General features: G+C 54.7%; 1 protein-coding gene across 1 annotated transcript in view; it reads right to left on the bottom strand.

Moving 5' to 3' along the window:
* Window positions 1-485: 485 nt before the first annotated feature.
* NUP160 (nucleoporin 160) overlaps window positions 486-19,767 on the bottom strand; it is a 28,962-nt gene continuing 9,680 nt past the window's right edge. Inside the window, exons 12-35 of the mRNA XM_069857211.1 lie at window positions 19,422-19,592; window positions 19,214-19,313; window positions 17,666-17,831; window positions 16,933-17,048; window positions 16,667-16,827; window positions 15,196-15,329; window positions 14,810-14,880; window positions 12,958-13,120; window positions 12,291-12,360; window positions 8,994-9,092; window positions 8,484-8,603; window positions 7,698-7,793; window positions 7,494-7,588; window positions 6,717-6,813; window positions 6,525-6,630; window positions 6,244-6,404; window positions 5,185-5,245; window positions 4,402-4,512; window positions 3,605-3,728; window positions 2,777-2,878; window positions 2,070-2,211; window positions 1,706-1,831; window positions 1,009-1,113; window positions 486-921 (exon numbers count right to left, since the gene is read on the bottom strand). Of these exons, the coding sequence (XP_069713312.1) occupies window positions 835-921; window positions 1,009-1,113; window positions 1,706-1,831; window positions 2,070-2,211; window positions 2,777-2,878; window positions 3,605-3,728; window positions 4,402-4,512; window positions 5,185-5,245; window positions 6,244-6,404; window positions 6,525-6,630; window positions 6,717-6,813; window positions 7,494-7,588; window positions 7,698-7,793; window positions 8,484-8,603; window positions 8,994-9,092; window positions 12,291-12,360; window positions 12,958-13,120; window positions 14,810-14,880; window positions 15,196-15,329; window positions 16,667-16,827; window positions 16,933-17,048; window positions 17,666-17,831; window positions 19,214-19,313; window positions 19,422-19,592 (2,784 nt within the window). The 3' untranslated portion in view covers window positions 486-834. The remainder of the gene's footprint in view (window positions 922-1,008; window positions 1,114-1,705; window positions 1,832-2,069; window positions 2,212-2,776; window positions 2,879-3,604; window positions 3,729-4,401; window positions 4,513-5,184; window positions 5,246-6,243; window positions 6,405-6,524; window positions 6,631-6,716; window positions 6,814-7,493; window positions 7,589-7,697; window positions 7,794-8,483; window positions 8,604-8,993; window positions 9,093-12,290; window positions 12,361-12,957; window positions 13,121-14,809; window positions 14,881-15,195; window positions 15,330-16,666; window positions 16,828-16,932; window positions 17,049-17,665; window positions 17,832-19,213; window positions 19,314-19,421; window positions 19,593-19,767) is intronic.

Genomic DNA, 19,767 nt, shown 5'->3' with positions numbered 1-19,767 from the left:
ATAACTCCCTCTAGCCCCATAACTCCCATCCTGCCCCATAACTCCCTCTAGCCCCATCCTGCCCCATAACCCCGTCCTGCCCCATAGCCCCCTCTAGCCCCATAGCAAAGGGCTGACCCCTACCCTCATCCTGCCCCACAGCCCCCTCTACTCTCAGAGCAGAGGGCTGCCCCCTCCTCCTGCCCTGCCCCATAGCAAAGGGCTGCCCCACAGCCCCCTCTAGCTCTGTTGAGCCCCATAACCCCCACCCTGCCCTCTAGCCCCATAGCTCGGCCCTGCCCCATAGTGCTGTGGTGCCCCTTAGGGCTGTATCTCCATCCTATCCTATAGGATAACGCTGCTCCTAAGGGCTGGGAGCTCCAAATGACCCCGTAGCACCCCCCACCTTGCCCCACAGGACCCCCACCCTGCCCCACAGCTCAGACCAGGGGGGCAGGATCTGCTCCCTTCCCCCCTTCCTTCCCAGGGGCAGCGCCCAGCCCGACGCCGGCCTGTAATAACGCCTCGATTTTATTAAACTTCCTCCAAAAAACACGACAATAAATAAAAGAGATGCCGAAAGCTGCCGGGTTTGGTAGAGGAGGAGCGCAAGGGGAGGGCCCCGGTGCTGGTGGCCCCCTGGAATCACCACTCGGCCCCATGAGGGGGCAGGGACAGCGTGGTGACACAGGGAGGGCACGCTCCACAATCCCCAAACTGGACCCTTAGAGAAAATACAAGTAAAACCAGCACCACGGGCCAAGACAGCATGAGGAGGGTGATGGCAGCAGCTCCCGGGGACGTCACCTCGAGCCGGGCCTGTCCTGGAGCAGGGAGAGGGCGATAGGAACGCTGCTAGTTGCGGCGGTACAGGCGATCCCGCGTGGCCACGCTGACCTTCTCCTGGTAGTCCTCCATCTTCTCGTGCAGCTTCTGGTAGAGCTGGGCGAGAGGCAGAGACATCAGCAGAGCTCCCACCCCGCAGCCCACGCTCCCTCCCTGTCCCCAAGGCCAGGAGGGCGGCCCTACCGTGACATTTTGAGCGTTGGCAGAGCTCTCCCGCAGCGCCTGCAGCAGCTGGTCGATGGCCGTGTAGGGCAGCCACACCATGGGAGCCGTGGCAGAGAGCGGGAACTGGAACGGAGAAGGACCCTTGTGTCACCCCGTGCTCCCCACAACCACCTCCTGAGGTCAAGAGCTCTTTGCCTCAAGGGTGATGTTCATAGAATCATAGAATTTGGGTTGGAAGGGACCTCAAAGCCACCCAGTCCCACCCAGTTCCAGGGACAGGGACACCTCCCACTGGAGCAGGGGCTCAAAGTTCCATCCAATCTGGTCTTGGGATACCTCCAGGGATGGGGCAGCCACCCCTGCTCTGGGCAACCTATTCCAGGGCCTCCCCAACCTCACAGCAAAACATTTCTCCCCAAGATCTCATCTCACTCTCCCTTCTTTCAGCTCAAAACCCTTCCCCTCATCCCATCCCTGCCCTCCCTGATCCAGAGTCCCTCCCCAGCTTTCCTGGAGCCCCTTTCAGCCCTGGAAGCTGCTCTAAGGTCTCCCCACAACCTTCTCTTCTCCAGGCTGAACCCCAACTCTCTCAGTCTCTCCTCATACAGGTTCTCCAGCCCTCGGATCACCTCCGTGGTCTCCTCTGGATTTACCCACAGCAGGACCTGCCCCAGGGCCCAGACCCCTCCCCATCCCACGCTGCAGGTGAGCTCACCTCGATTCCAAAATACTGGTGTCCTTTGCCCAGCACCGCGTCCACGTATTCCAGGACCAGCTCCACGGCCTCCTCCAGGAGATCGTAGTTCAGGTAGAGGCGCAGCAGCTCAGCAGCATCCACTTTCTGTAAGCAAAGAAGGCTGGTGTCAGCCAGGGAATGCACTCAGGAGCCAAGAACCTGTTCCGAGCCTCACTAACAGGCAACAAAGCATCCGGCACGGCTTCCCAGAGCTGGGAATGGGAAGGAGGGGGCCAAGCTTGCGAGGAGGAGGTTCCTGTGGGAGCGGAGATGATCCCTCAGCTCTGGGACAGCTGGGATTTTGGCCCAGGAGGCTGCACGGTGCCCCTCTCCCCGTCCTCACCTTGTAGCTGTTAATGAGCCAGTTGGGCAGAGGAATCCCGTGCGCCAAGAGCTTGTTGATGACGCAGCGGTGGTAGAGGCTGTTCTGGCACGGGTAACGCTCCAAATAGGTCGACAGCAGCCGCCAGGCTTCATCTGTGGCGCTGCAAGGCAAGATTTCCCCTCGGAAGCCGTGCCAGCAGCGCCTGCCACTGTCTGCGAGGCCGCGGTGATCTCCAGGGATCCCATCCCACTGCCCGGGCTCAACGCGGGCGCTCGGGGGCAAAGCAGGACCCACAGAGAGCCTGGTGGCGGCATGGAAGCCTGGCTCTCGTGTTGGCCCACTCCCACGTGTGCTTTAAGGGGGTTTTATGAACCCGGGACCCTGCTGGATCCCTACAGAAATGTCTCATGGAACCGCTAAGATTGGAAAAAACTTCTAAGCTCATCCAGCCGAACCCCAGTGTCTGTTAAACCACGTCCTGAAGCAGCACATCTACATATTCTTTGAATCCCTCCAGGGATGGAGACTCCACCACTGCCCTGGGCAGCCTTTTCCAGCGCTTCACTGCTCTTTTGGACACTAGAAACATTTCTCTACCAATCTTAGCGTCCCCTGGTGCAACTTGAGGCCGTTTCCTCTCATCCTATCACTGTAACTCGGGAGTAAACGACTCCCCCTCTTCCAAAGAGCAGCTCCGCTCTCCTCCCACGTAGACTAGGACCTACCTGGACTCCTTGGTGGTGACGAGGGAGGAGAGCTGGTTCGCTGCCAGCCAGTTCCAGGCCTCCGCCTGCGCCGCTTCTCCTCCCAGCTGCAGCTTGATGCACCTGGAAAAGCCAGCAGAAGGTGGTGGGCACCTTAGAGCCCTTTCCCCCTGCCTTCCCACAGCTGCCGGCATCAAAGCTGCGTCTTGCAGGACAATTCCCGAGCAAGAGCTACGAATTAGCTGGCTTGGAGGGAAAAGAAAGCGCTTAGAGCGATTTCTAAGCTGCTCGAAGTGGCAGAGAGGGATTAATAATGACTCCGAATTGAATCTTGGGGGCAGCAGAGCTCCTGGATAGCTCTGCCAGCACAACACTCCTCTGTAACAACAGAGGGCAAAGGAGAGGAGGAGTCCTGGGGTGAGAGATGAGGCGCGAGAGCAAGCGGCTCACGCAGAGATCAGACAGAAGAGCAAACGCTCTGCCAACTGCTCTTTGGGAGCCACTCAACAGCTTGAACAAATCTTCCATAAGCAGCTCACTGGGCACCAGCAGGAGCCAGGAAGGTCTCCAGACGATGGTTGTGCCTGGAGTGGGATCAGCTGGGACCACAGGATGCCAGCTCCCTTCCCTGTAACCAGGTAGAAATCTCTCCCTTCCACTACCAGCTCAGCAAAGCTCCTTTATTTTTCTTTTCCAGGTGAGAAGTTCCACCTCAAAACCAGGAGTTGCAGAGGCCGCACACAGCATTATAAGCCACGAGGAGCAGAGAGGTCAGGACAGCACTGGCTTCTGACCCCAGGGAGCTGCAAGCTCCTGGAGAAGAAGCTGGAGAAGAAGCTCACTACGTACTTGAAAGCGAGTCCCTCAAAGATGGGCGTCAAGGGCAGCTTGAACGTTTGGCACAGAGTGACGGCGGTGTCGAAGAGGCCAGCTCGGATCAGGAGAGCAACTGTTTCCTTGGGCGTGGAGTTGCCTGCAGGGAAGGAGGACCCGATAAACACCTCTGCGCTAGGGCCTAACCCTGTGCAACTGAGCAGCGCTGTGCAAATGGCTCAATGTAAACCACGCCTGCAGCACTTCTCATCATGTGGCCTGGGGTTTTTTTGGCCTTGGGAACATCTCCCGAGTCCAGGAGCCATCCCTGGAGCCATGGACTTGATCATGTACAAGCCAGAGAGGGACACAGGCAGCAAAGTATAGCCCAGAGCTTGCTCCAAGCCCCATCCAACCTGGCCTTGAACCCCTCCAGGGATGGGGCAGCCACCACTGCTCTGGGCAACCTGGGCCAGGGCCTCCCCACCCTCACAGGGGAACATTTCTCCCTGAGATGTCATCTCCATCTCCCCTCTTTCAGCTCAAAACCCTTCCCTTTGTCCTATCCCTGCACTCACTGATCAAGAGCCCCTCTCCAGCTTTCCTTGAGTCCCTTTCAGAGAACTGGAAGGCTGAAGATTCATCCTAGGGAGGCAAACTGACCCATCCCTACCAGCTTTTGGTTTTGTCTCTGGGTCAGAACAGAACCGCAGGTCCCTCCCCTGAGCTACAACTGAATGTGCTGTAACAAACACAAACCTCAGAAGAATTAAGAGAATCATAAAACGGTTTGGGCTGGGAAGCCCGAGGTGGCTGCGTCACACCCCGCTCACCTGCTACAGCTGCTGTCGACAGGTCGTGCTGCACCAGAGTCAGCCGGATCCGAGCCAACACGCACTCCCTCTCCAAATCCTCCAGCTCCAGGATCTCGATTTGGCGAGTTGCTGTAACAGATGGAGATGAAGGGCTCCCAGCGTTTTAAAAAGAGCTCTTCGAAGGTCTCTCAGCCATCCCGAAAGAAGCGGCGCCACAAGAGGCACTGAAAGAGGCTCAGGTTTTGCTGCCCCTTCCTTCCCACCTCGATCTGAGCCTGTTTCCTTGATACAAACCTCCCACCCCTCTTCTGTTAGAGGTGTCCCCCAGCGTTTGTGCTCCAGAAGAGCTCGTTCAGAAATAACTGGTTTAGAAACACCAGAGCCTCAAGGTTTGTATTGTAACGCTGAGGGTTGTGAGTCTAATGCGACTCCGCTGTTCTGTGTCTCAGCAGACACCAGCAGAGGGGAGGCCGCACCAGCAGGGGTTCCAAGAGCACAAACAACAAAAGCCTCGAACAACTGGAAACAGCCTCAGCACAGGCTTTTTTGTTTAAATTACGAGTTATTTCCACTGGAAGCAAAAGTGCTGACGACACAACCTGTGGAGTAGAACGCGCAGAAGCTCCTTGGGGAGTAGCTGTCACATTGCAACTGGCACACGCTAATGATGGGAGAGTTAAGGATCTTAAAATCCCTCAAGTTATGGATCTGACAGAGGCGAGAGCTGCCTAAGCTCCCAGCTCCAAGGCCAAGGTGGCTCCCTGACAAGAGCCAGAGGAAGCACCGGGACTGCGTATTTACCGGGAACAGCCGTGCACTCCCCATCGTGGCTCCTCTTCGGGGACGCTCCAGGGCGTTCGTACTTGCAGGAAAAAGCAGAAAGAGGGTTTATGGCCACCGGGTTTCCAAAGGACAAAGTGCTTCGATAGGACACTGATAGGAATGGTTGGAGTCGATGATCCAGTGGGTCTTTTCCAACCTAGTGATTCTGTGTGACACAGCCTCGCTACTGGCTCTCCGGGTCAAGCCTTGATTTGAATCAGAAAGCCACACAATCGCTCGGCTGGCTGCTCGGGTTGCATTTATCTCTAGCTATCAGAAACATCAGGCTGCGGTCACCACCTCCCTGCAAACAGATCTGGAAGACGAGCCGAGCTGCAGTAATTCTCTCTTTGGCAGCTGTTCAAACTCTCAAAAAAACAGTAGTTGTCTCTGACAAGAAGGTGACACGTCCCTGTGTAATTATAGAATTATTGAATGGTTTGGGTTGGAAGGGAGCTCAAAGCCCATCCAGTCCCACCCCTGCCAGGAGCAGGGACACCTCCCGTTGGATCAGGGGCTCCAAGCCCCATCCAGCCTGGCCTTGAACCCCTCCAGGGATGGGGCAGCCACCCCTGCTCTGGGCAACCTGGGCCAGGGCCTCCCCACCCTCACAGCAAAATATTCTTCCTAAGAGCTCATCTCAGCTCTCTTTCAGCTCCAAACCCTTCCCCTCATCCCATCCCTGCCCTCCCTGACCCAGAGCCCCTCCTCAGCTTTCCTGGAGCCCCTTTCAGCCCTGGAAGCTGCTCTAAGGTCTCCCCGCAGCCTTCTCTTCTCCAGCCTCAACAACCCCAACTCTCAGCCTGGCCTCATACGCGAAGGTGTATTTACACCAACCCCCAGCTAAAAGGGGGCAAACACATGAGGATAACAAACCAATATTTCCACTGAGCAGGGCAAGACAGGCCAAGATGACAGGGGCAGATTAAGGAGGCTCAGACCTCTGTTCATCAAGCTGGGAAGGATTTTGGAAGCTCCTTCCAACCATACAGCTCTAAGTGTTCCCCAGAGGCTCCGCAGGAGCTCAGCGTTCCCTACCACGGCTCCCGGAGCTGGCTGCACGATCCACGCATACTCCGGGCGGATCAACCGTAAGCAGTTAATAGCAGCGAGGAAACAGTTCCCCTGTTTCTGGAGCCCTCGGAGCGTCCGCACCTCCCTGCCCAAGCGCATGCCGTATTCAAACATCACCGTTCCAGCTGTGGAGAGAAGAGGAATCATCAGCTGAGACCCAGGAAAGGCCACACGGCAGGGGAAGGGCTCGTGGTGTCCCAGCGAGGAGGGTTGTTAGGCTCCAACGTTCCCACCCGGAGCCGTACCCTTGCGGTAGTTGTGGCGGTAGATGTGGAAGGCGTAGAGCAGCTCGTAGTAATTGTGGGTCATCAAGTCCACCGCTCGAGCGTGAGATTCGATGATCCCCACGACCTGCAGCACAGAGAAGCTCTAAGGGGTGGGAAATCTCTTTACGGAGAGCGGTTGTGGCCTACTTACTCCCAGCGCAGGCCGATTACCTCGTCGTGGAGGTTGATGTAGGGGAACTCCACCAGGTCCTGGAGCTGGGAGCGCTCACAGAGCACCACCACTAGCTGGCGCAGACAGTCCAGCTGCCTGCAGAGAGAAAAGCACAGCCCTTCAGGACAAGCAGGAACAAACCATCTCCAGGGTGCACGGTTTAAACCACTTAGGGACAAGCTCCGTAGCTTTTTTTTCCAGCGTAGAGGTCCCTTCAGGCTTCTCGTGTGCTGGAAACTGAGATCCTGGACAGCAGAGATCCTCCACAAAGGTCTCGCAGAGGGCAGGCTCCCTCCTTCAGCTCAATTTGGTTAAGATTTCCTTTAGTTTTAATTAAAATGCATTCCCGCTGCTTCTCTGAACGTCTATTGCAGCCTTTCCTGCTCATCACATCCTCCTCTGCTAGGGGGAAGCTTTCTCTCCCATTTCGCTTCCCAGGTGGCACTCAAGCTGAAAATTCCACCTCCAAGTCTTTTCTTTATTAAATTAAATTATTTGGACTCCTAAAGCTCTTCAACACGTCCCATGTGATCCTGCAGCCATTCTTTTGGCTGTTCCCTGAACCACCTTCCACCTCCTCTCGTTTCCTCCTCTGGGACAGTCCAATCCCCAGCTGTTCTTACAAAAACCCAAGATGTTTTGAACCTTCACACAAGCTAAAGCAGAACCTCTTAGCACAGCAGCCACATCCTACCCTAAAGCCTCACCCTCCTTTCAGTTTGATGGAAAAAATTGATACGTAGACCTCTGGGCAAGGGAGAAGGGAGAGATCCTACCTGCTAGGATCTGGGTTTTGTGTTAAGGCTACGTATGCTTCACTGTTGTGGCCTAAATCCAAGTGATGTTTGAAGATGCAGGTCCTCAACGTAGCCTGTGAACACCAGAGAGCACAAATGACCACGTTTCGAGTCGTACAGCTAAAGAAAAGTCCCACATAAACTCCCTGAGGAAACATCTTGATGCAAAAGAAGTGACCTGACCTGGCTTCTCCAGTCATCCGCCGATTCCATGATTGCCAGGGAGGCCAGCTGGATGACCAGCTCCGGTAACCCCACCATCTCCAGCAAGCGCAGCACCTGGAGAAGACAATACTCAAGCGTTGGCTGCAGTGGCAATTAGACTGTAAAAGGAAAGATCTGGGTGAGCGGCAGAGGTCGGAACCAAATCCCAGCACACCAGGGCCAGGCTCTTCTGGAGGATTCCTCTCTTCCCATGTAACAGCAAATCCCTGCGATGAACAGAAACGTTTTTGATGCCAAGCACGCATGCAGCTATGTCAGAAAGACAAGTTCCTTCTCCAAGGGCACCTGGCAATCCTTGCATTTTCCGAGTTTTAAAATCAGGGAATCCCTGACAATGAACCTAGGTCCAAGCCTATAGCCTGAGTTATGGTGTTAGGCAAGACAGATCCTATCTTAACTCAAACGCATTAATTTTAATTTGCCTCAAAGCTTAATAAGTTTCCCTTAAGCGGCACCTTATATCCAGTCTGGACATGCCTGGCTGCTGGATCTCACCCTGCCTTTTTCTGGGATAACAAAGCCCTCAGCTCTTAGTAAACCAAGAGGTGGAAAGCACCCAGCTTTCACGCAGCAGTCACCTCGGCATCACTCCCCTCAGAAAGTAAACAGACCACACTGAGGTTTCACCTCCCAAAGTATGTTTTTCAACCCTCAAATCACTTCCCTGGAAGCTGAGAACTGAGTAGGAATTCTCTCTCTCTTTGTGGAATGATTCGGTGCTGATTTCTTCGGCCTGGAGCTCACCTTGTTGTAGTACTGCAGGCGTGGAGTGGAGACCATCTCACCCTCCTCGGGCTGGATCAACCGGTCCAAGAACTCTTCTCTTCCCACCTCTGACACAGCACGGCAGAAACAGTCCAGAGCCTAGGAGAAAAAAAAGTAGAAAGCAGCTTGCGTTTGCCCCTGGGAGACTGACCCAGCCAACTGTGCCAGTGACGGGACAGCACTGCCCATTCATAGAATCATAGAATCACCAGGCTGGAAAAGACCCATCGGATCATCGAGTCTAAACATTCCAGCCCCACTGCACGAGTTCTGCTGGCTCCAAGCTAACGGGAACCTCCCCAGGAGCAGATCTCACTGTCTACCCCCTTCCCAATCCCTTTCTTTGCCCTGAGGAGGCAGAGCTCGAGATGGAAGTTCCCCAACTCCCACAGCAGAAACAAGGCTGATGCTGCCTGCCCACCTCCTCCCTCTCAAGGGAAAAGGTCCCAGATCCCAGAGGGAGGCAGCGCCACGAGATGAGGGCCTTACCTTGTGCCCTTCACCCATGACAAGGTAGCACCTGCCCATCATGAAGCAGCAGGAGCCCATGTTCACGTGGCACCACGGCTGCAGCAGGCGGATGTATTCCTGCGGGAGAGCAGGAACAGGAGTTGCCATTCAGGTCAGCACTTGCTTGCACCCAGAACCAGAGGAAAGGTTAGGTCTCCAACACCAAAGCACCATTTTGGTGGCCCAACCATTCCCATCAATCACTAACCCGTGTCCCTCAGCACCTCGGCCACCCGGCCCTTAAACCCCTCCAGGGAAGGGGACTCAACCCCCTCCCTGGGCAGCCTCGCACACTGCCCAATCACCCTTTCCAGGAAAGATTTCTTCCTGATGTCCAGCCTGACCCTCCCCTGGTGGAGCTTGAGGCCATTCCCTCTCGGCCTGTCCCCTGTCCCTTGGGAGAAGAGCCCAGCTCCCTCCTCTCCACAACCTCCTCTCAAGGAGTTGCAGAGAACAAGGTCTCCCCTCAGCCTCCTCTTCTCCAGGCTGAACCCCCCCAGCTCTCTCAGCCGCTCCTCTTCTTCTCCAGCCCCTTCCCCAGCTCCGTTCTCTTCTCTGCACTCGCTCCAGAGCCTCAACATCCTTCTGGTGGGGAGGGGCCCAGCACTGACCCCAGGATTCGAGGAGCGCTCTCCCCAGGGCCGAGGCCAGAGGGAGAAGAACCTCCCTGGCCCTGCTGGCCACGCCGGGTCTGATCCAAGCCCAGATGCCCTTGGCCTTCTTGGCCCCCTGGGCCCCTGCTGGCTCCTGTTCAACCAACCCCCCAGGTCCCTCTCCTCCAGGCAGTTTCCAGCCAGCCTTCTCCTAGGCTGGAGCTGCTCAGGGTTGTTGTGCCCCAACAGGAAATTAGGGAAGCAGTATCTGCGTAGCAGGGTGGGAGAGGGAGAGCAGCTAAGGAAAACCATGGAGCAGCCAACAGACAGGCACAATGGCACCAAGGACACACTGCAAATAAAGCCACAACACGGCAGCTGGCCGGGGCGATACAACACAACCTGGCCCTGTGCCCTCGGACAACAGAAGGGCTGCCAAGTGTCATCGCCTATCCAGAAGCAGCTTGGAGGCCTGATGAAAACTCAAAAGCGGCATTTCTCATGCCTGCAAGAGTGGCGTATGCTCTTTGTGCTTGGAGAAGTAAAGATGTCCCACAAGCAGGGCTCTGGAACTCAGCAGGAAAGCAGAAGAAGCCAGGATCTGGTGGTAAATCAAGGCTTCACCAGTCAACCTGCGTCTTCCTGTGTGCGCAAGCCACCAACACATCTCCCTCACCTCCCCCCCTCCACTAACAGCCACATGGCAACGCATCCTCCGAGCCTATATTCACCCCTCAGATTAGCCAGCTACAAGAGATAAATCCCACCCCAGGCTTGTTGCTCAGAATAAGCAGCAAGGAGAGGTTTGGCCCCGGTCCCAAGCCAGCGCTTTGGTCACCAGACCTTCTCTCTGCCCGCCTGTTACTCGCAGGGTGCTTCTTGCATCTCCACCTCTATTTGGGTCACGGCGCTCAAAGCAAATCTGGCATTACCTCCTCGAGGTCAAGGCACTTAATCCAAGTTTACGTGACCGACTGGGATCAGCAAGCGTAACAGAAGGTAGCGGGGAGGAGGAAGAGCCTGCTCCTGCAGAGATAAAATCTCTAGTCGCTCCTCGAGGCGGGACGCAAGTGAGGTGAAAGCAATGCGAGGAAATTCAAAGCGTGCACACACGCCAGGAGGCAGAACGACGCTGCCCAAACCGTCTTGGCATTTCCTGGCTCAAAAGCTCTGCGGATCTGACATTCTTCTCGGCAGCGACATGGGCACAAAAAGCAATTCAGCCCCCAGGTGGAAAAGACTGTGAGAATAAAAGGTTCTACTCAGCGCAGGAAATAACATCTCTCTATTAACAGCCTGCTTAGCCCCAAGGATTGCCTTCTGCCGGGAATGAAACGTGTCACATGGAGCTAGAGATGAGAAACGGCGCTGTTCTGAACTAGAGCACGGGCAGCTCCGACTGCTAAAGCCCTGAAGATTGCAGGAAGAGAGCGTGGAGAAAGAGTGGTCTGAAACACAGCAGTTCATGGAGCAGCTGAAAGAAGGAGCTCACTCACCCTGCCGCCCAGATGCCAGGAGCACGGCCAGGGATGGAAAGCTGCTTCCCACACTGTTTTTTACCAGTGAGGGCACTTAAGAAAAGGATGAGCTCTCTTGAAACCGTGCTGCTGGGTGGCAGACAGGCTTCTGAACCCCATCTTGCAGGCCGTGTTTGCTGTGCTACAGCAGGGAAGGCTACGGAGACTGGGTTAATGAGCCCGCTGTGACATTGAAACGAGCTCCACAAAGGCGTCCCTTGTGCACAGCATCACACGGACAGATCACAGAATCATAGAATCACCAGGTTGGAAGAGACCCACCGGATCATCGAGTCCAACCATCCCCATCAATCACTAACCCACGTCCCTCAGCACCTCGTCCACCCGGCCCTTAAACCCCTCCAGGGAAGGGGACTCAATCCTCTCCCTGGGCAGCCTCGGACACTGCCCAATCACCCTTTCCAGGAAAAAATTTTTCCTGCTGTCCAGCCTGACCCTCCCCTGGTGGAGCTTAAGGCCATTCCCTCTCGTCCTGTCCCCTGTCCCTTGGGAGAAGAGCCCAGCTCCCTCCTCTCCACAACCTCCTCTCAGGGAGCTGCAGAGAGCAATGAGGTCTCCCCTCAGCCTCCTCTTCTCCAGGCTAGACAACCCCAGATGAGAGCTGGGAGACCAAGCTCCTCCACGGAAAGAGGATGGAATAATCCTGAGCGGTAAGGCCTGGATTTTGGGAAGAGATGGAAAAAAAACTTGCATAAAAGCAGCATCTGGAATGGTTCCTCTGCAAACCCCATGGTGTTTTCTAGGTATGAGACATTGAGCAGAAAGGCCTTCTGTTGGCAGAGGTGAAGACTGCAGGGAACGAGAGAGACGAGCGAGGAAGAGGGAAGGTATTTGCACCGATTTGTCCGCTGCACTGACCCTGCAAGAGATTTCTAATAATCCTCCAAGAGAATCGTTCCTTTCTGACCATTTCATCTACAGGAAGAACTTCCAGCCCTTCATCTCTAAAAGGGAGATGTGGAAGCTCCTTTGGAAGCTCCCAAGCTCCTCTTGGGAGGATGAGCTCCTGTCTGAGCTCAGAACAGCAACAAGGGGAAAGCGGATCAAACTCCAGTGGCTGAAAAGATGATGGGAAGCTCTTTCTGAGCACAGGGAAGGTGGCAGTGGACAGAGCTCACCTGCGAGAGCCAGCGTGAAGCACTCACCTGCAGCTGCGTGTACTGACAGCTCCCCATCAGGCACTCTGGGAAAAGGAAGCCGGGATTGCTGGGCCATCTGAGCAGAGGTTAAGGAACAGAGGACAAATCCAGTCTGGAGTGCTCGAAAAACTTAGCCTGAAACTCAGCGTGCCTCTCGCACTTAGTTTGTAGGGAAAAAGGAGAGAAGATTAAGCTGCTCCTTATACAAATCATTATTCTGTAATAAGATTTATCCATATTAGAACAAAACCGTTACCACATCTAATCTGCAACTGCCCAAATCTTGTTATCCTTTCCAAATCTCCAGCATCGCACCTTGCCAAGCCAAGTTGCTAGAGCTCAGGGGCTTAAAGTCAAACACTCAAATCCTTTATTATGCACCTAAACGGGATGAAATCCTAAAATACCCACAAATCCCATCAACAGCCGCTTGTTCAGGAGACTCATCTGCAGAATTTGGGTGCGAAAAACGTGGATTTTTGGAACCGCATGAAGTCTGGTGGCAGAGTTGGTCAGTTTGGAGCCCCTGAGTACCTGGCAGCCCAAGGACAGGGATGCGATAACGCAGCCTCTACGCAATCTCACTCCAGTGTTTCCACGCTGCGTGGAAACTCCCCCTCGTTACAGCCCAGCGAGAGCGAGCGTCTCGCAGCGGGTTTGCAGGAGAGGATACAGGAGAGGCAGAAATTCAGCCACTATCGTGGTGATGAGATGGGGCCAGTTCAGACTCGTTTCAGCCAAGGAGGAGGTGTTTGGCTGCAAGAAGAGCCGAGAGACGATGTGCTTCCTGGCCACCTCCTGGAAGAACAGCTCCACGATTGTTTGAGGAACAGGTACTGAAAAACAGAAGGTGAAGAAATAGTGAGAAGAGGGCCCGCAGGAGCCAGCTCGGGCTTTCTCCACAGTGCTGCCACACGAGGCTCATCACCCCAAACAGCACAGGTTGAGTCACAGCTCAGTGCACGAACTGTTTGGTTTGGATTTCTCTTGCCATCTCATCTGGTTAAGGCAGAGGGAGCAGCAGGAGATCAAAGAGCAATGTTTATTAACCACAACTCAATTAAAACATGAAACAAAACGGGATGAGCTCTCTCTCCAGCTGCACTGTTCGCAGCCCATCTGCAGCTTTCCAGCTTGAGTGTTCGGCAGGGACCGATTCAGCTCGCTGGCTCTGTTGAAACACCTCCCTTCTCATCCCAACCCCCTGAATCTCATCTCTCATGAGCTCCCTGCGTGCCTGTCCCCAAGCTGCCGCCTCCTTTCTCTCTTCCCTGTGTTTCACATTCTTTTCCTGAGGCAGAGCAGCCAAACAGGACTTTCCTCACGCACGGGCCAAGAACGAACCCACAACACTGGCACACGCAAAGGATGTTTGCAATGTTTGCAATTTCCCTTTCATGCGCTGATATTTACGTCGAGGCGACTGCCTCCCAAGAAGAGACACTCGCTCAGGGAAAGCTTAGACTGAAGAACACAGCCTGCTCACAAAGAGCAGAGACACCCCAGGCCTGTCAGCAAGCAGAATTAATTCACAGAATCACAGAATGGTTTGGGTTGGAAGGGACCTCAAAGCCCATCCAGTCCCACCCCTGCCACGGGCAGGGACACCTCCCACTGGATCAGGGGCTCCAAGCCCCATCCAGCCTGGCCTTGAACCCCTCCAGGGATGGGGCAGCCACCCCTGCTCTGGGCAACCTGGGCCAGGGCCTCCCCACCCTCACAGCAAAACATTTCTCCCCCAGATCTCATCTCCATCTCCCCTCTTGCAGCTTCAAACCCTTCTCCTCATCCCATCCCTGCCCTCCCTGATCCAGAGCCCCTCCCCAGCTTTCCTGGAGCCCCTTTCACTCCTGGAAGCTGCTCTAAAGTCTCCCCGCAGCCTTCTCTTCTCCAGCCTCAACAACCCCAACTCTCTCAGTCTCTCCTCGTACAGGAGGTTCTCCAGCCCTCGGATCATCTCCGTGGCCTCCTCTGCACTCCCTCCAGCAGCTCTGTGTCCTCCCTGTGCTGAGGATCCAGAACTGGACTCGGGGCTCCAGGTGGGTCTCCCCGAGCGGAGCAGAGGGGCAGGATCCCCTCCCTCCCTGCTGCTCCCACGGCTCTGGATGCAGCCCAGGACTCGATTGGTTTCTGGGCTGGAAGCACACGTTGTGGGCTCATGTAGAGCTTCTCCTCCCCCAGCACCCCAAGTCCTTCTCCTCAGGGCCGCTCTCAATCCATTCTCCACCCATTATTTTCAAGCCTACAGCACCTGGTATTCCCAGGCAGTCTCTCATCTAAGTACTAACCTGGCCTAACACCACTCAGCTTCCGAGATCAGAAGAGATCGGGTGTCCTCAGGGTGCGGTTAATAACACACGGTTGTTGGGTTTTGGTGGACAGCATAACCAACATCTCCATGGAAAGCGGGGTCAGTAAACCACGTACTATTTTAGCTCCCTGCATGAAGCATTGCCCTCAGGTGGCCAAGAGGTCCGAGATATAAATCACAGAAACCAAGGGCTGATGAGCTGCGGACAGCTTACCGAGTTTATGGGGTGTCAGAGCAGTGGTGTCTGCTAACTCCAGCACAGACAGATGCTGCAGATTGGATTCCCTAGAGAAGAAAAAGCCATAAGGGAAGAGACAACAAAACGCCTCCTGCTTTAATCGTGCTCATTGTTCAACTCAAACGACTCCTACGGCTGAAAAAGGCAACAGCCCGCAGAACAGCGAGACCTCACATGGCGGAATTAGCACATGGCGAAGAGCCAGCTTGAAACATGGAAGGAAAAAAAAAACCCTCCTCCCCAGCACAACCTGACTCCCAGAGTGCCGCTCCCACAGCAACCGCCAGCTCTGCATACCAGGAAGGGCATTTCAGGTGGATTTAGCAGGAATCAAAGACAGAAAGGCCACAGCGGAGACTTACAGCGTGTCGACGGGGACGTCCGACGCTAGGCACTGGCTTGCCCACCGGATCAGGTAGTAGGACAGCAGCAGGGGCGAGGTACGATGCAGCAGGTCCTGCTGGGACTGGAACAGGCGACCGGCTCCCAGAACCACCTGCAAGCAAACCACAGAGGTCAGCGTGAGAAGAGGACAAGCCTGGAGAGCAACAGCAGGACAAGGGCAATTGGTGGGGCTCGATTGGGCTCTTCTTTGTGTTGCTGCAACAATATCATGGAGAGTGAAATCACAGCTTTGCTGTAGAGACCACCTCGGGGCCTGGCCCTGCTGCCCAGGCATCACAGAATCATCAGGTTGGAAAAGACCCACCGGATCACCGAGTCCAACCATTCCCTTCAATCACTAACCCATGTCCCTCAGCACCTCGGCCACCTGGCCCTTAAACCCCTCCAGGGAAGGGGACTCAACCCCCTCCCTGGGCACCCTCGGACACTGCCCAATCACCCTTTTCCATGAAATATTTTTTCCTGCTGTCCATCCTGACCCTCCCCTGGTGGAGCTTGAGGCCATTCCCTCTCGTCCTGTCCCCTGTCCCTTGGGAGAAGAGCCCAGCTCCCTCCTCTCCACAACCTCCTCTCAGGGAGTTGCAGAGAGCAATGAGGTCACATCCCTGTGTGCTCCAGCCAAGAGCAGCACGACCAGGCAACACAGGAGGGAAAGCAATTCACGCTTGCGAAGGACACAAGGTGGCAATGTGGCAGTTCCTCATTAAGCAAGCAGCAGGTCACCTGCCTTGGGAGAGCCCAGTTCCACAAGGGCACCTTGCAGCTTTGAATGCTCCCAGGGCAACCTTGTCCAGGAAGAAAGGGATTTCTTTTCAACTAAAACTACTGCAGTGACATTTCCAAGTGAATAACATTGGTTTAAACAGCATTTCCTAGTGCAGGGACTTGTTCCGCACGCCTGCACCCACCCAAACCACCAGCACCAGCCCTCATGTGGCCACAGGCCCGACAGGACGGACACAGCCCACAAGGACAAACACAGCTGCCATCCCAGAGGCTGTTTGTGCCGGCTGGAGCAGCCTCGGCGAGGCTGAAACCACAGCCTCTGGGTAAACACCACTGCTGTGAGGCAAAGGTGCTGCGCTGCCAGAGAACAAGGCTGCGATCGTGAGCGTGCTGGGCCGTGCAGCGGCACGGGAGGGATGAGGAATGCACCCAGGCTGGAAATGCTGCCCTTCTCCTGCAAAGAGAGCTTTGCTTCCTGCTCCCTGCATGGAAAGAGGCAGCCAGGGCATGAGCGCAGCGCAACGCTGCTTTGCTTAGGATGACAAAAAATGCTGGAGGAGACAACAGGGCCTGCCCAAGCCTGGGGCCAATTCAAACAGCCTCCAGGGTTTTGTTGGAAGAGAAAGAGCTCAGTCTGGCACCAGCAGAACCCCAGACCTGCAGGTTCAAAGAGCGCAGCTGTGGCTTAAGGGCTGAACTCACAGGATCTCCAAGCCGCAGCAGCAGCTGCTGGAGGATCAACAGGTCCCGGCAGATCAGGAAACGGATGGTGGCAATCTTACACACGCCCCAGCAAACCACGCCGGCCGCGGTAGCGCTGCCGTACAGCTGGGTGAGGTTCAGGCGCATGCTCAGGTGATGGGCTGCAAGATAAAAAAACAGGGAGATGAGGGAAGGAACGAGACCAAGGAGAACACTCGCTGAGCCGCAGCTTTCCCAGCCCAACCACCCGGCTGCAGAGCTTTCACCTCTTTCCATGTCAGCGTCCATCTCGTAGTCCATCTCTCGGATGAGCACTCCGATGGCATGGATGGGGTTCCTGATCTCCTGCAGTTTCCTGTGGATATCCTCCATCATATTTTCTCTGCGAAGTCAAACAGTTAATGATAACAATCAGCCACATGAGGTTTAAACTCAAGAGGGCTCCCTTTCCTCCCTAATTGATTGCCTGGACATTCCTGAAGGGAATCCTCTCCTGGCCATGAGTTTTATGACAGCACCTGCAGGGAGCAGTCTATTTATTCCGCTCCCCCAGGCTACCAGGAAATGACAGTCAGATAGCTGGCATTCCATGGGGGAATGATTTCAGGAGGCTTGACCAACGCTTCAGCCTCTACCCAGCGCCTGCAGGCACTTGCTTTCCGCACTGGAATGATCACCTAACAGGAACTGGTTCCTCTTCTCTCTATCTCATCTGAGAATCCCCAAAACGTCTTTTCCAGAGGGCCCCAAGCAACAGCAAGGGGCTTCTGCCTAGAAGATCTTGCTAATATCACCAATACTCAAGTTCCCCAACTCCAAAGGGACCTGGAAAAGTCTTCCTGCAGTCCACAGGGACCTGGAAACAAGTCTCCTGCAGCCCAGGGGGAGCCTGCATACCCCAAATGTGCACTGACACCAATCAAGGATGGTTCCAAACAATCCCTGCTCAGCCATCCCTGCCTCCCTGCAGGGTTGCTCCTGCAAAAAGCATCTCCTTACGTGTCATTAGCTATCAAATCCTCCAGGATCTGCTCTGCAGCCTTTTCTGGAGGCTGGAGGCGGGAGCAAGCCATTTCCATGATGAAAGCCATTTCCATGGAAATTGATTCTCCGATCAGACGAAGGCACTGGACAAGACAGACAACATCACGAGACATCTCCAAATCTGCAATGAAAGAATCTAACTGTATATTTACAAGTGATTTCAAAGCGAAGGTCGGGGAAGGACCATCTATAAACCAGTTAGTTCTGCTACTACTACTAGCAGCAGAGCGGTCCCAGTCCCACACGTTAAACCGACCCTTCCCCGTTAGCTGTGAGGCCAAATTAAAATTTATGAGTTGACAAAAGGAAGATTTGAGCTTTATTATTTGGAAAGTGAAAGACTGATGCAACAATAAAACATGGAAATTCCCTCTAAGGAATTTTCTCCAGCCACACACTGAAAGGAAGGAATTAGTGCAACATAAGAAGAAAAAAAAACAGGGCAAATGGCTGAAAGCTCGGCTCTGCCAAGCTGGCATTGCAGCAGCATGGAGATTCTCATCCTTAAAAGCGATTGGAAAATTCAGGATGAGGGTTTCAGTCCTCTCTGTATGCATCTTTTAAATTAAGTCCCATTCGTGGAGAAGTTTGGAAGGGAGAGGGCAGGAACCGCTGGGCCTCCCAACCCCCGGCCTCCAGCTTTTTCCCTCCAACGCAGAAACAGCTCAACCAAATGGATGACGATTCTCCTTTCTAAAAACATCAAAATGACTCCAGCATGAAAGTGGAGCTTAGGTAACATTTTCCGTTGCCTTTTCCTTGTCCTTCCAGGGCCAGCAAAGCACAGAGGGCACTGTGGTGACAACATGAACTGCTGTGCAGGCTGGCTTTGGCTTCCCAGAGACAAGGAGCAGCACAGTTCTTCCCACAGCTCAAAAACAAATGTATGTACAAAAACACTGCACTGAAAGCTGAGTTCACAGCTGAACCCAGGGCATCTGGAGGTTCACAACCTTAATCTTCCCTCCTTGTAAAAAAAACTATCTCCATGTAAGCGATTACGGAGTCAGGAGCACTTTGAAAGTCTGGGAAGTCCCACATCCCTCATTGCTCTCTCCAACTCCCTGAGAGGAGGTTGTGGAGAGGAGGGAGCTGGGCTCTTCTCCCAAGGGACAGGGGACAGGACGAGAGGGAATGGCCTCAAGCTCCACCAGGGAGGTTCAGGATGGACATCTGGAAGAAATATTTCCTGGAAATGGTGATTGGGCAGTGTCCGAGGGTGCCCAGGGAGGGGGTTGAGTCCCCTTCCCTGGAGGGGTTTAAGGGATGGGTGGACGAGGTGCTGAGGGACATGGGTTAGTGATTGATGGGGATGGTTGGACTCGATGATCTGGTGGGTCTTTTCCAACCTGGTGATTCTATGATTCTATCTCCATGTAAACAATTACGGAATCAGGAGCACTTCAAGAGTCTGGGAAGTCCCACATCCCACTGCCTAGGGCTTCCCGGACATGCAGCTCTTCAGCCTCCAACAACCAAAGAGCTCCACGTCTCCTCACTTACCATCAAAGATTGCAGCATCATCCTCGGTCAGGAGGTGCTCGTTAGAGAGGAGATAGAGATGGTCCACCAAAGAGCAGGGCATGAGGAAGGACAGGGAGCCCTAGAAAGGGGAAGAGAAAGCCCTTGAGCTCCCCGGATCCACCCCTCAGCCAGAAGAATTCCTCCCCAGAGACAGCTGCTCCAGAAAGCCGTCATGTCCAAGCCTCACCTTCTTGAGCAGGCACACCATGCTGGTGTAGGGGTTCAGGAGCAGGGCCAGGGGCCGGGAGAGCGCTTCCTGGTACTGAAGGCAGCAGGCATAGAACTTGGACCAGAATTCCAAATGCAGCTGCCAAAACTCCTCCGGCGAGCACTCGTATTCTGTCACACTGCCCTGGAACTGGGGGGACCAAAATAGCTCTTCAGGCAAAGAGAAAAGCTCATAGAATCATGGAACGGTTTGGGTTGGAAGGGACCTCAAAGCTCATCCAGTTCCAATTTCCAGCCATGGGGGACACCTCCCACTGGATCAGGGGCTCCAAGCCCCATCCAACCTGGCCTTGAACCCCTTCAGG

The sequence above is a fragment of the Phaenicophaeus curvirostris genome, chromosome 5 (assembly GCF_032191515.1).
Source record: "Phaenicophaeus curvirostris isolate KB17595 chromosome 5, BPBGC_Pcur_1.0, whole genome shotgun sequence".
Classification (NCBI taxonomy): domain Eukaryota; kingdom Metazoa; phylum Chordata; class Aves; order Cuculiformes; family Cuculidae; genus Phaenicophaeus; species Phaenicophaeus curvirostris.
This window is presented reverse-complemented; position numbering and strand designations above follow the sequence as displayed.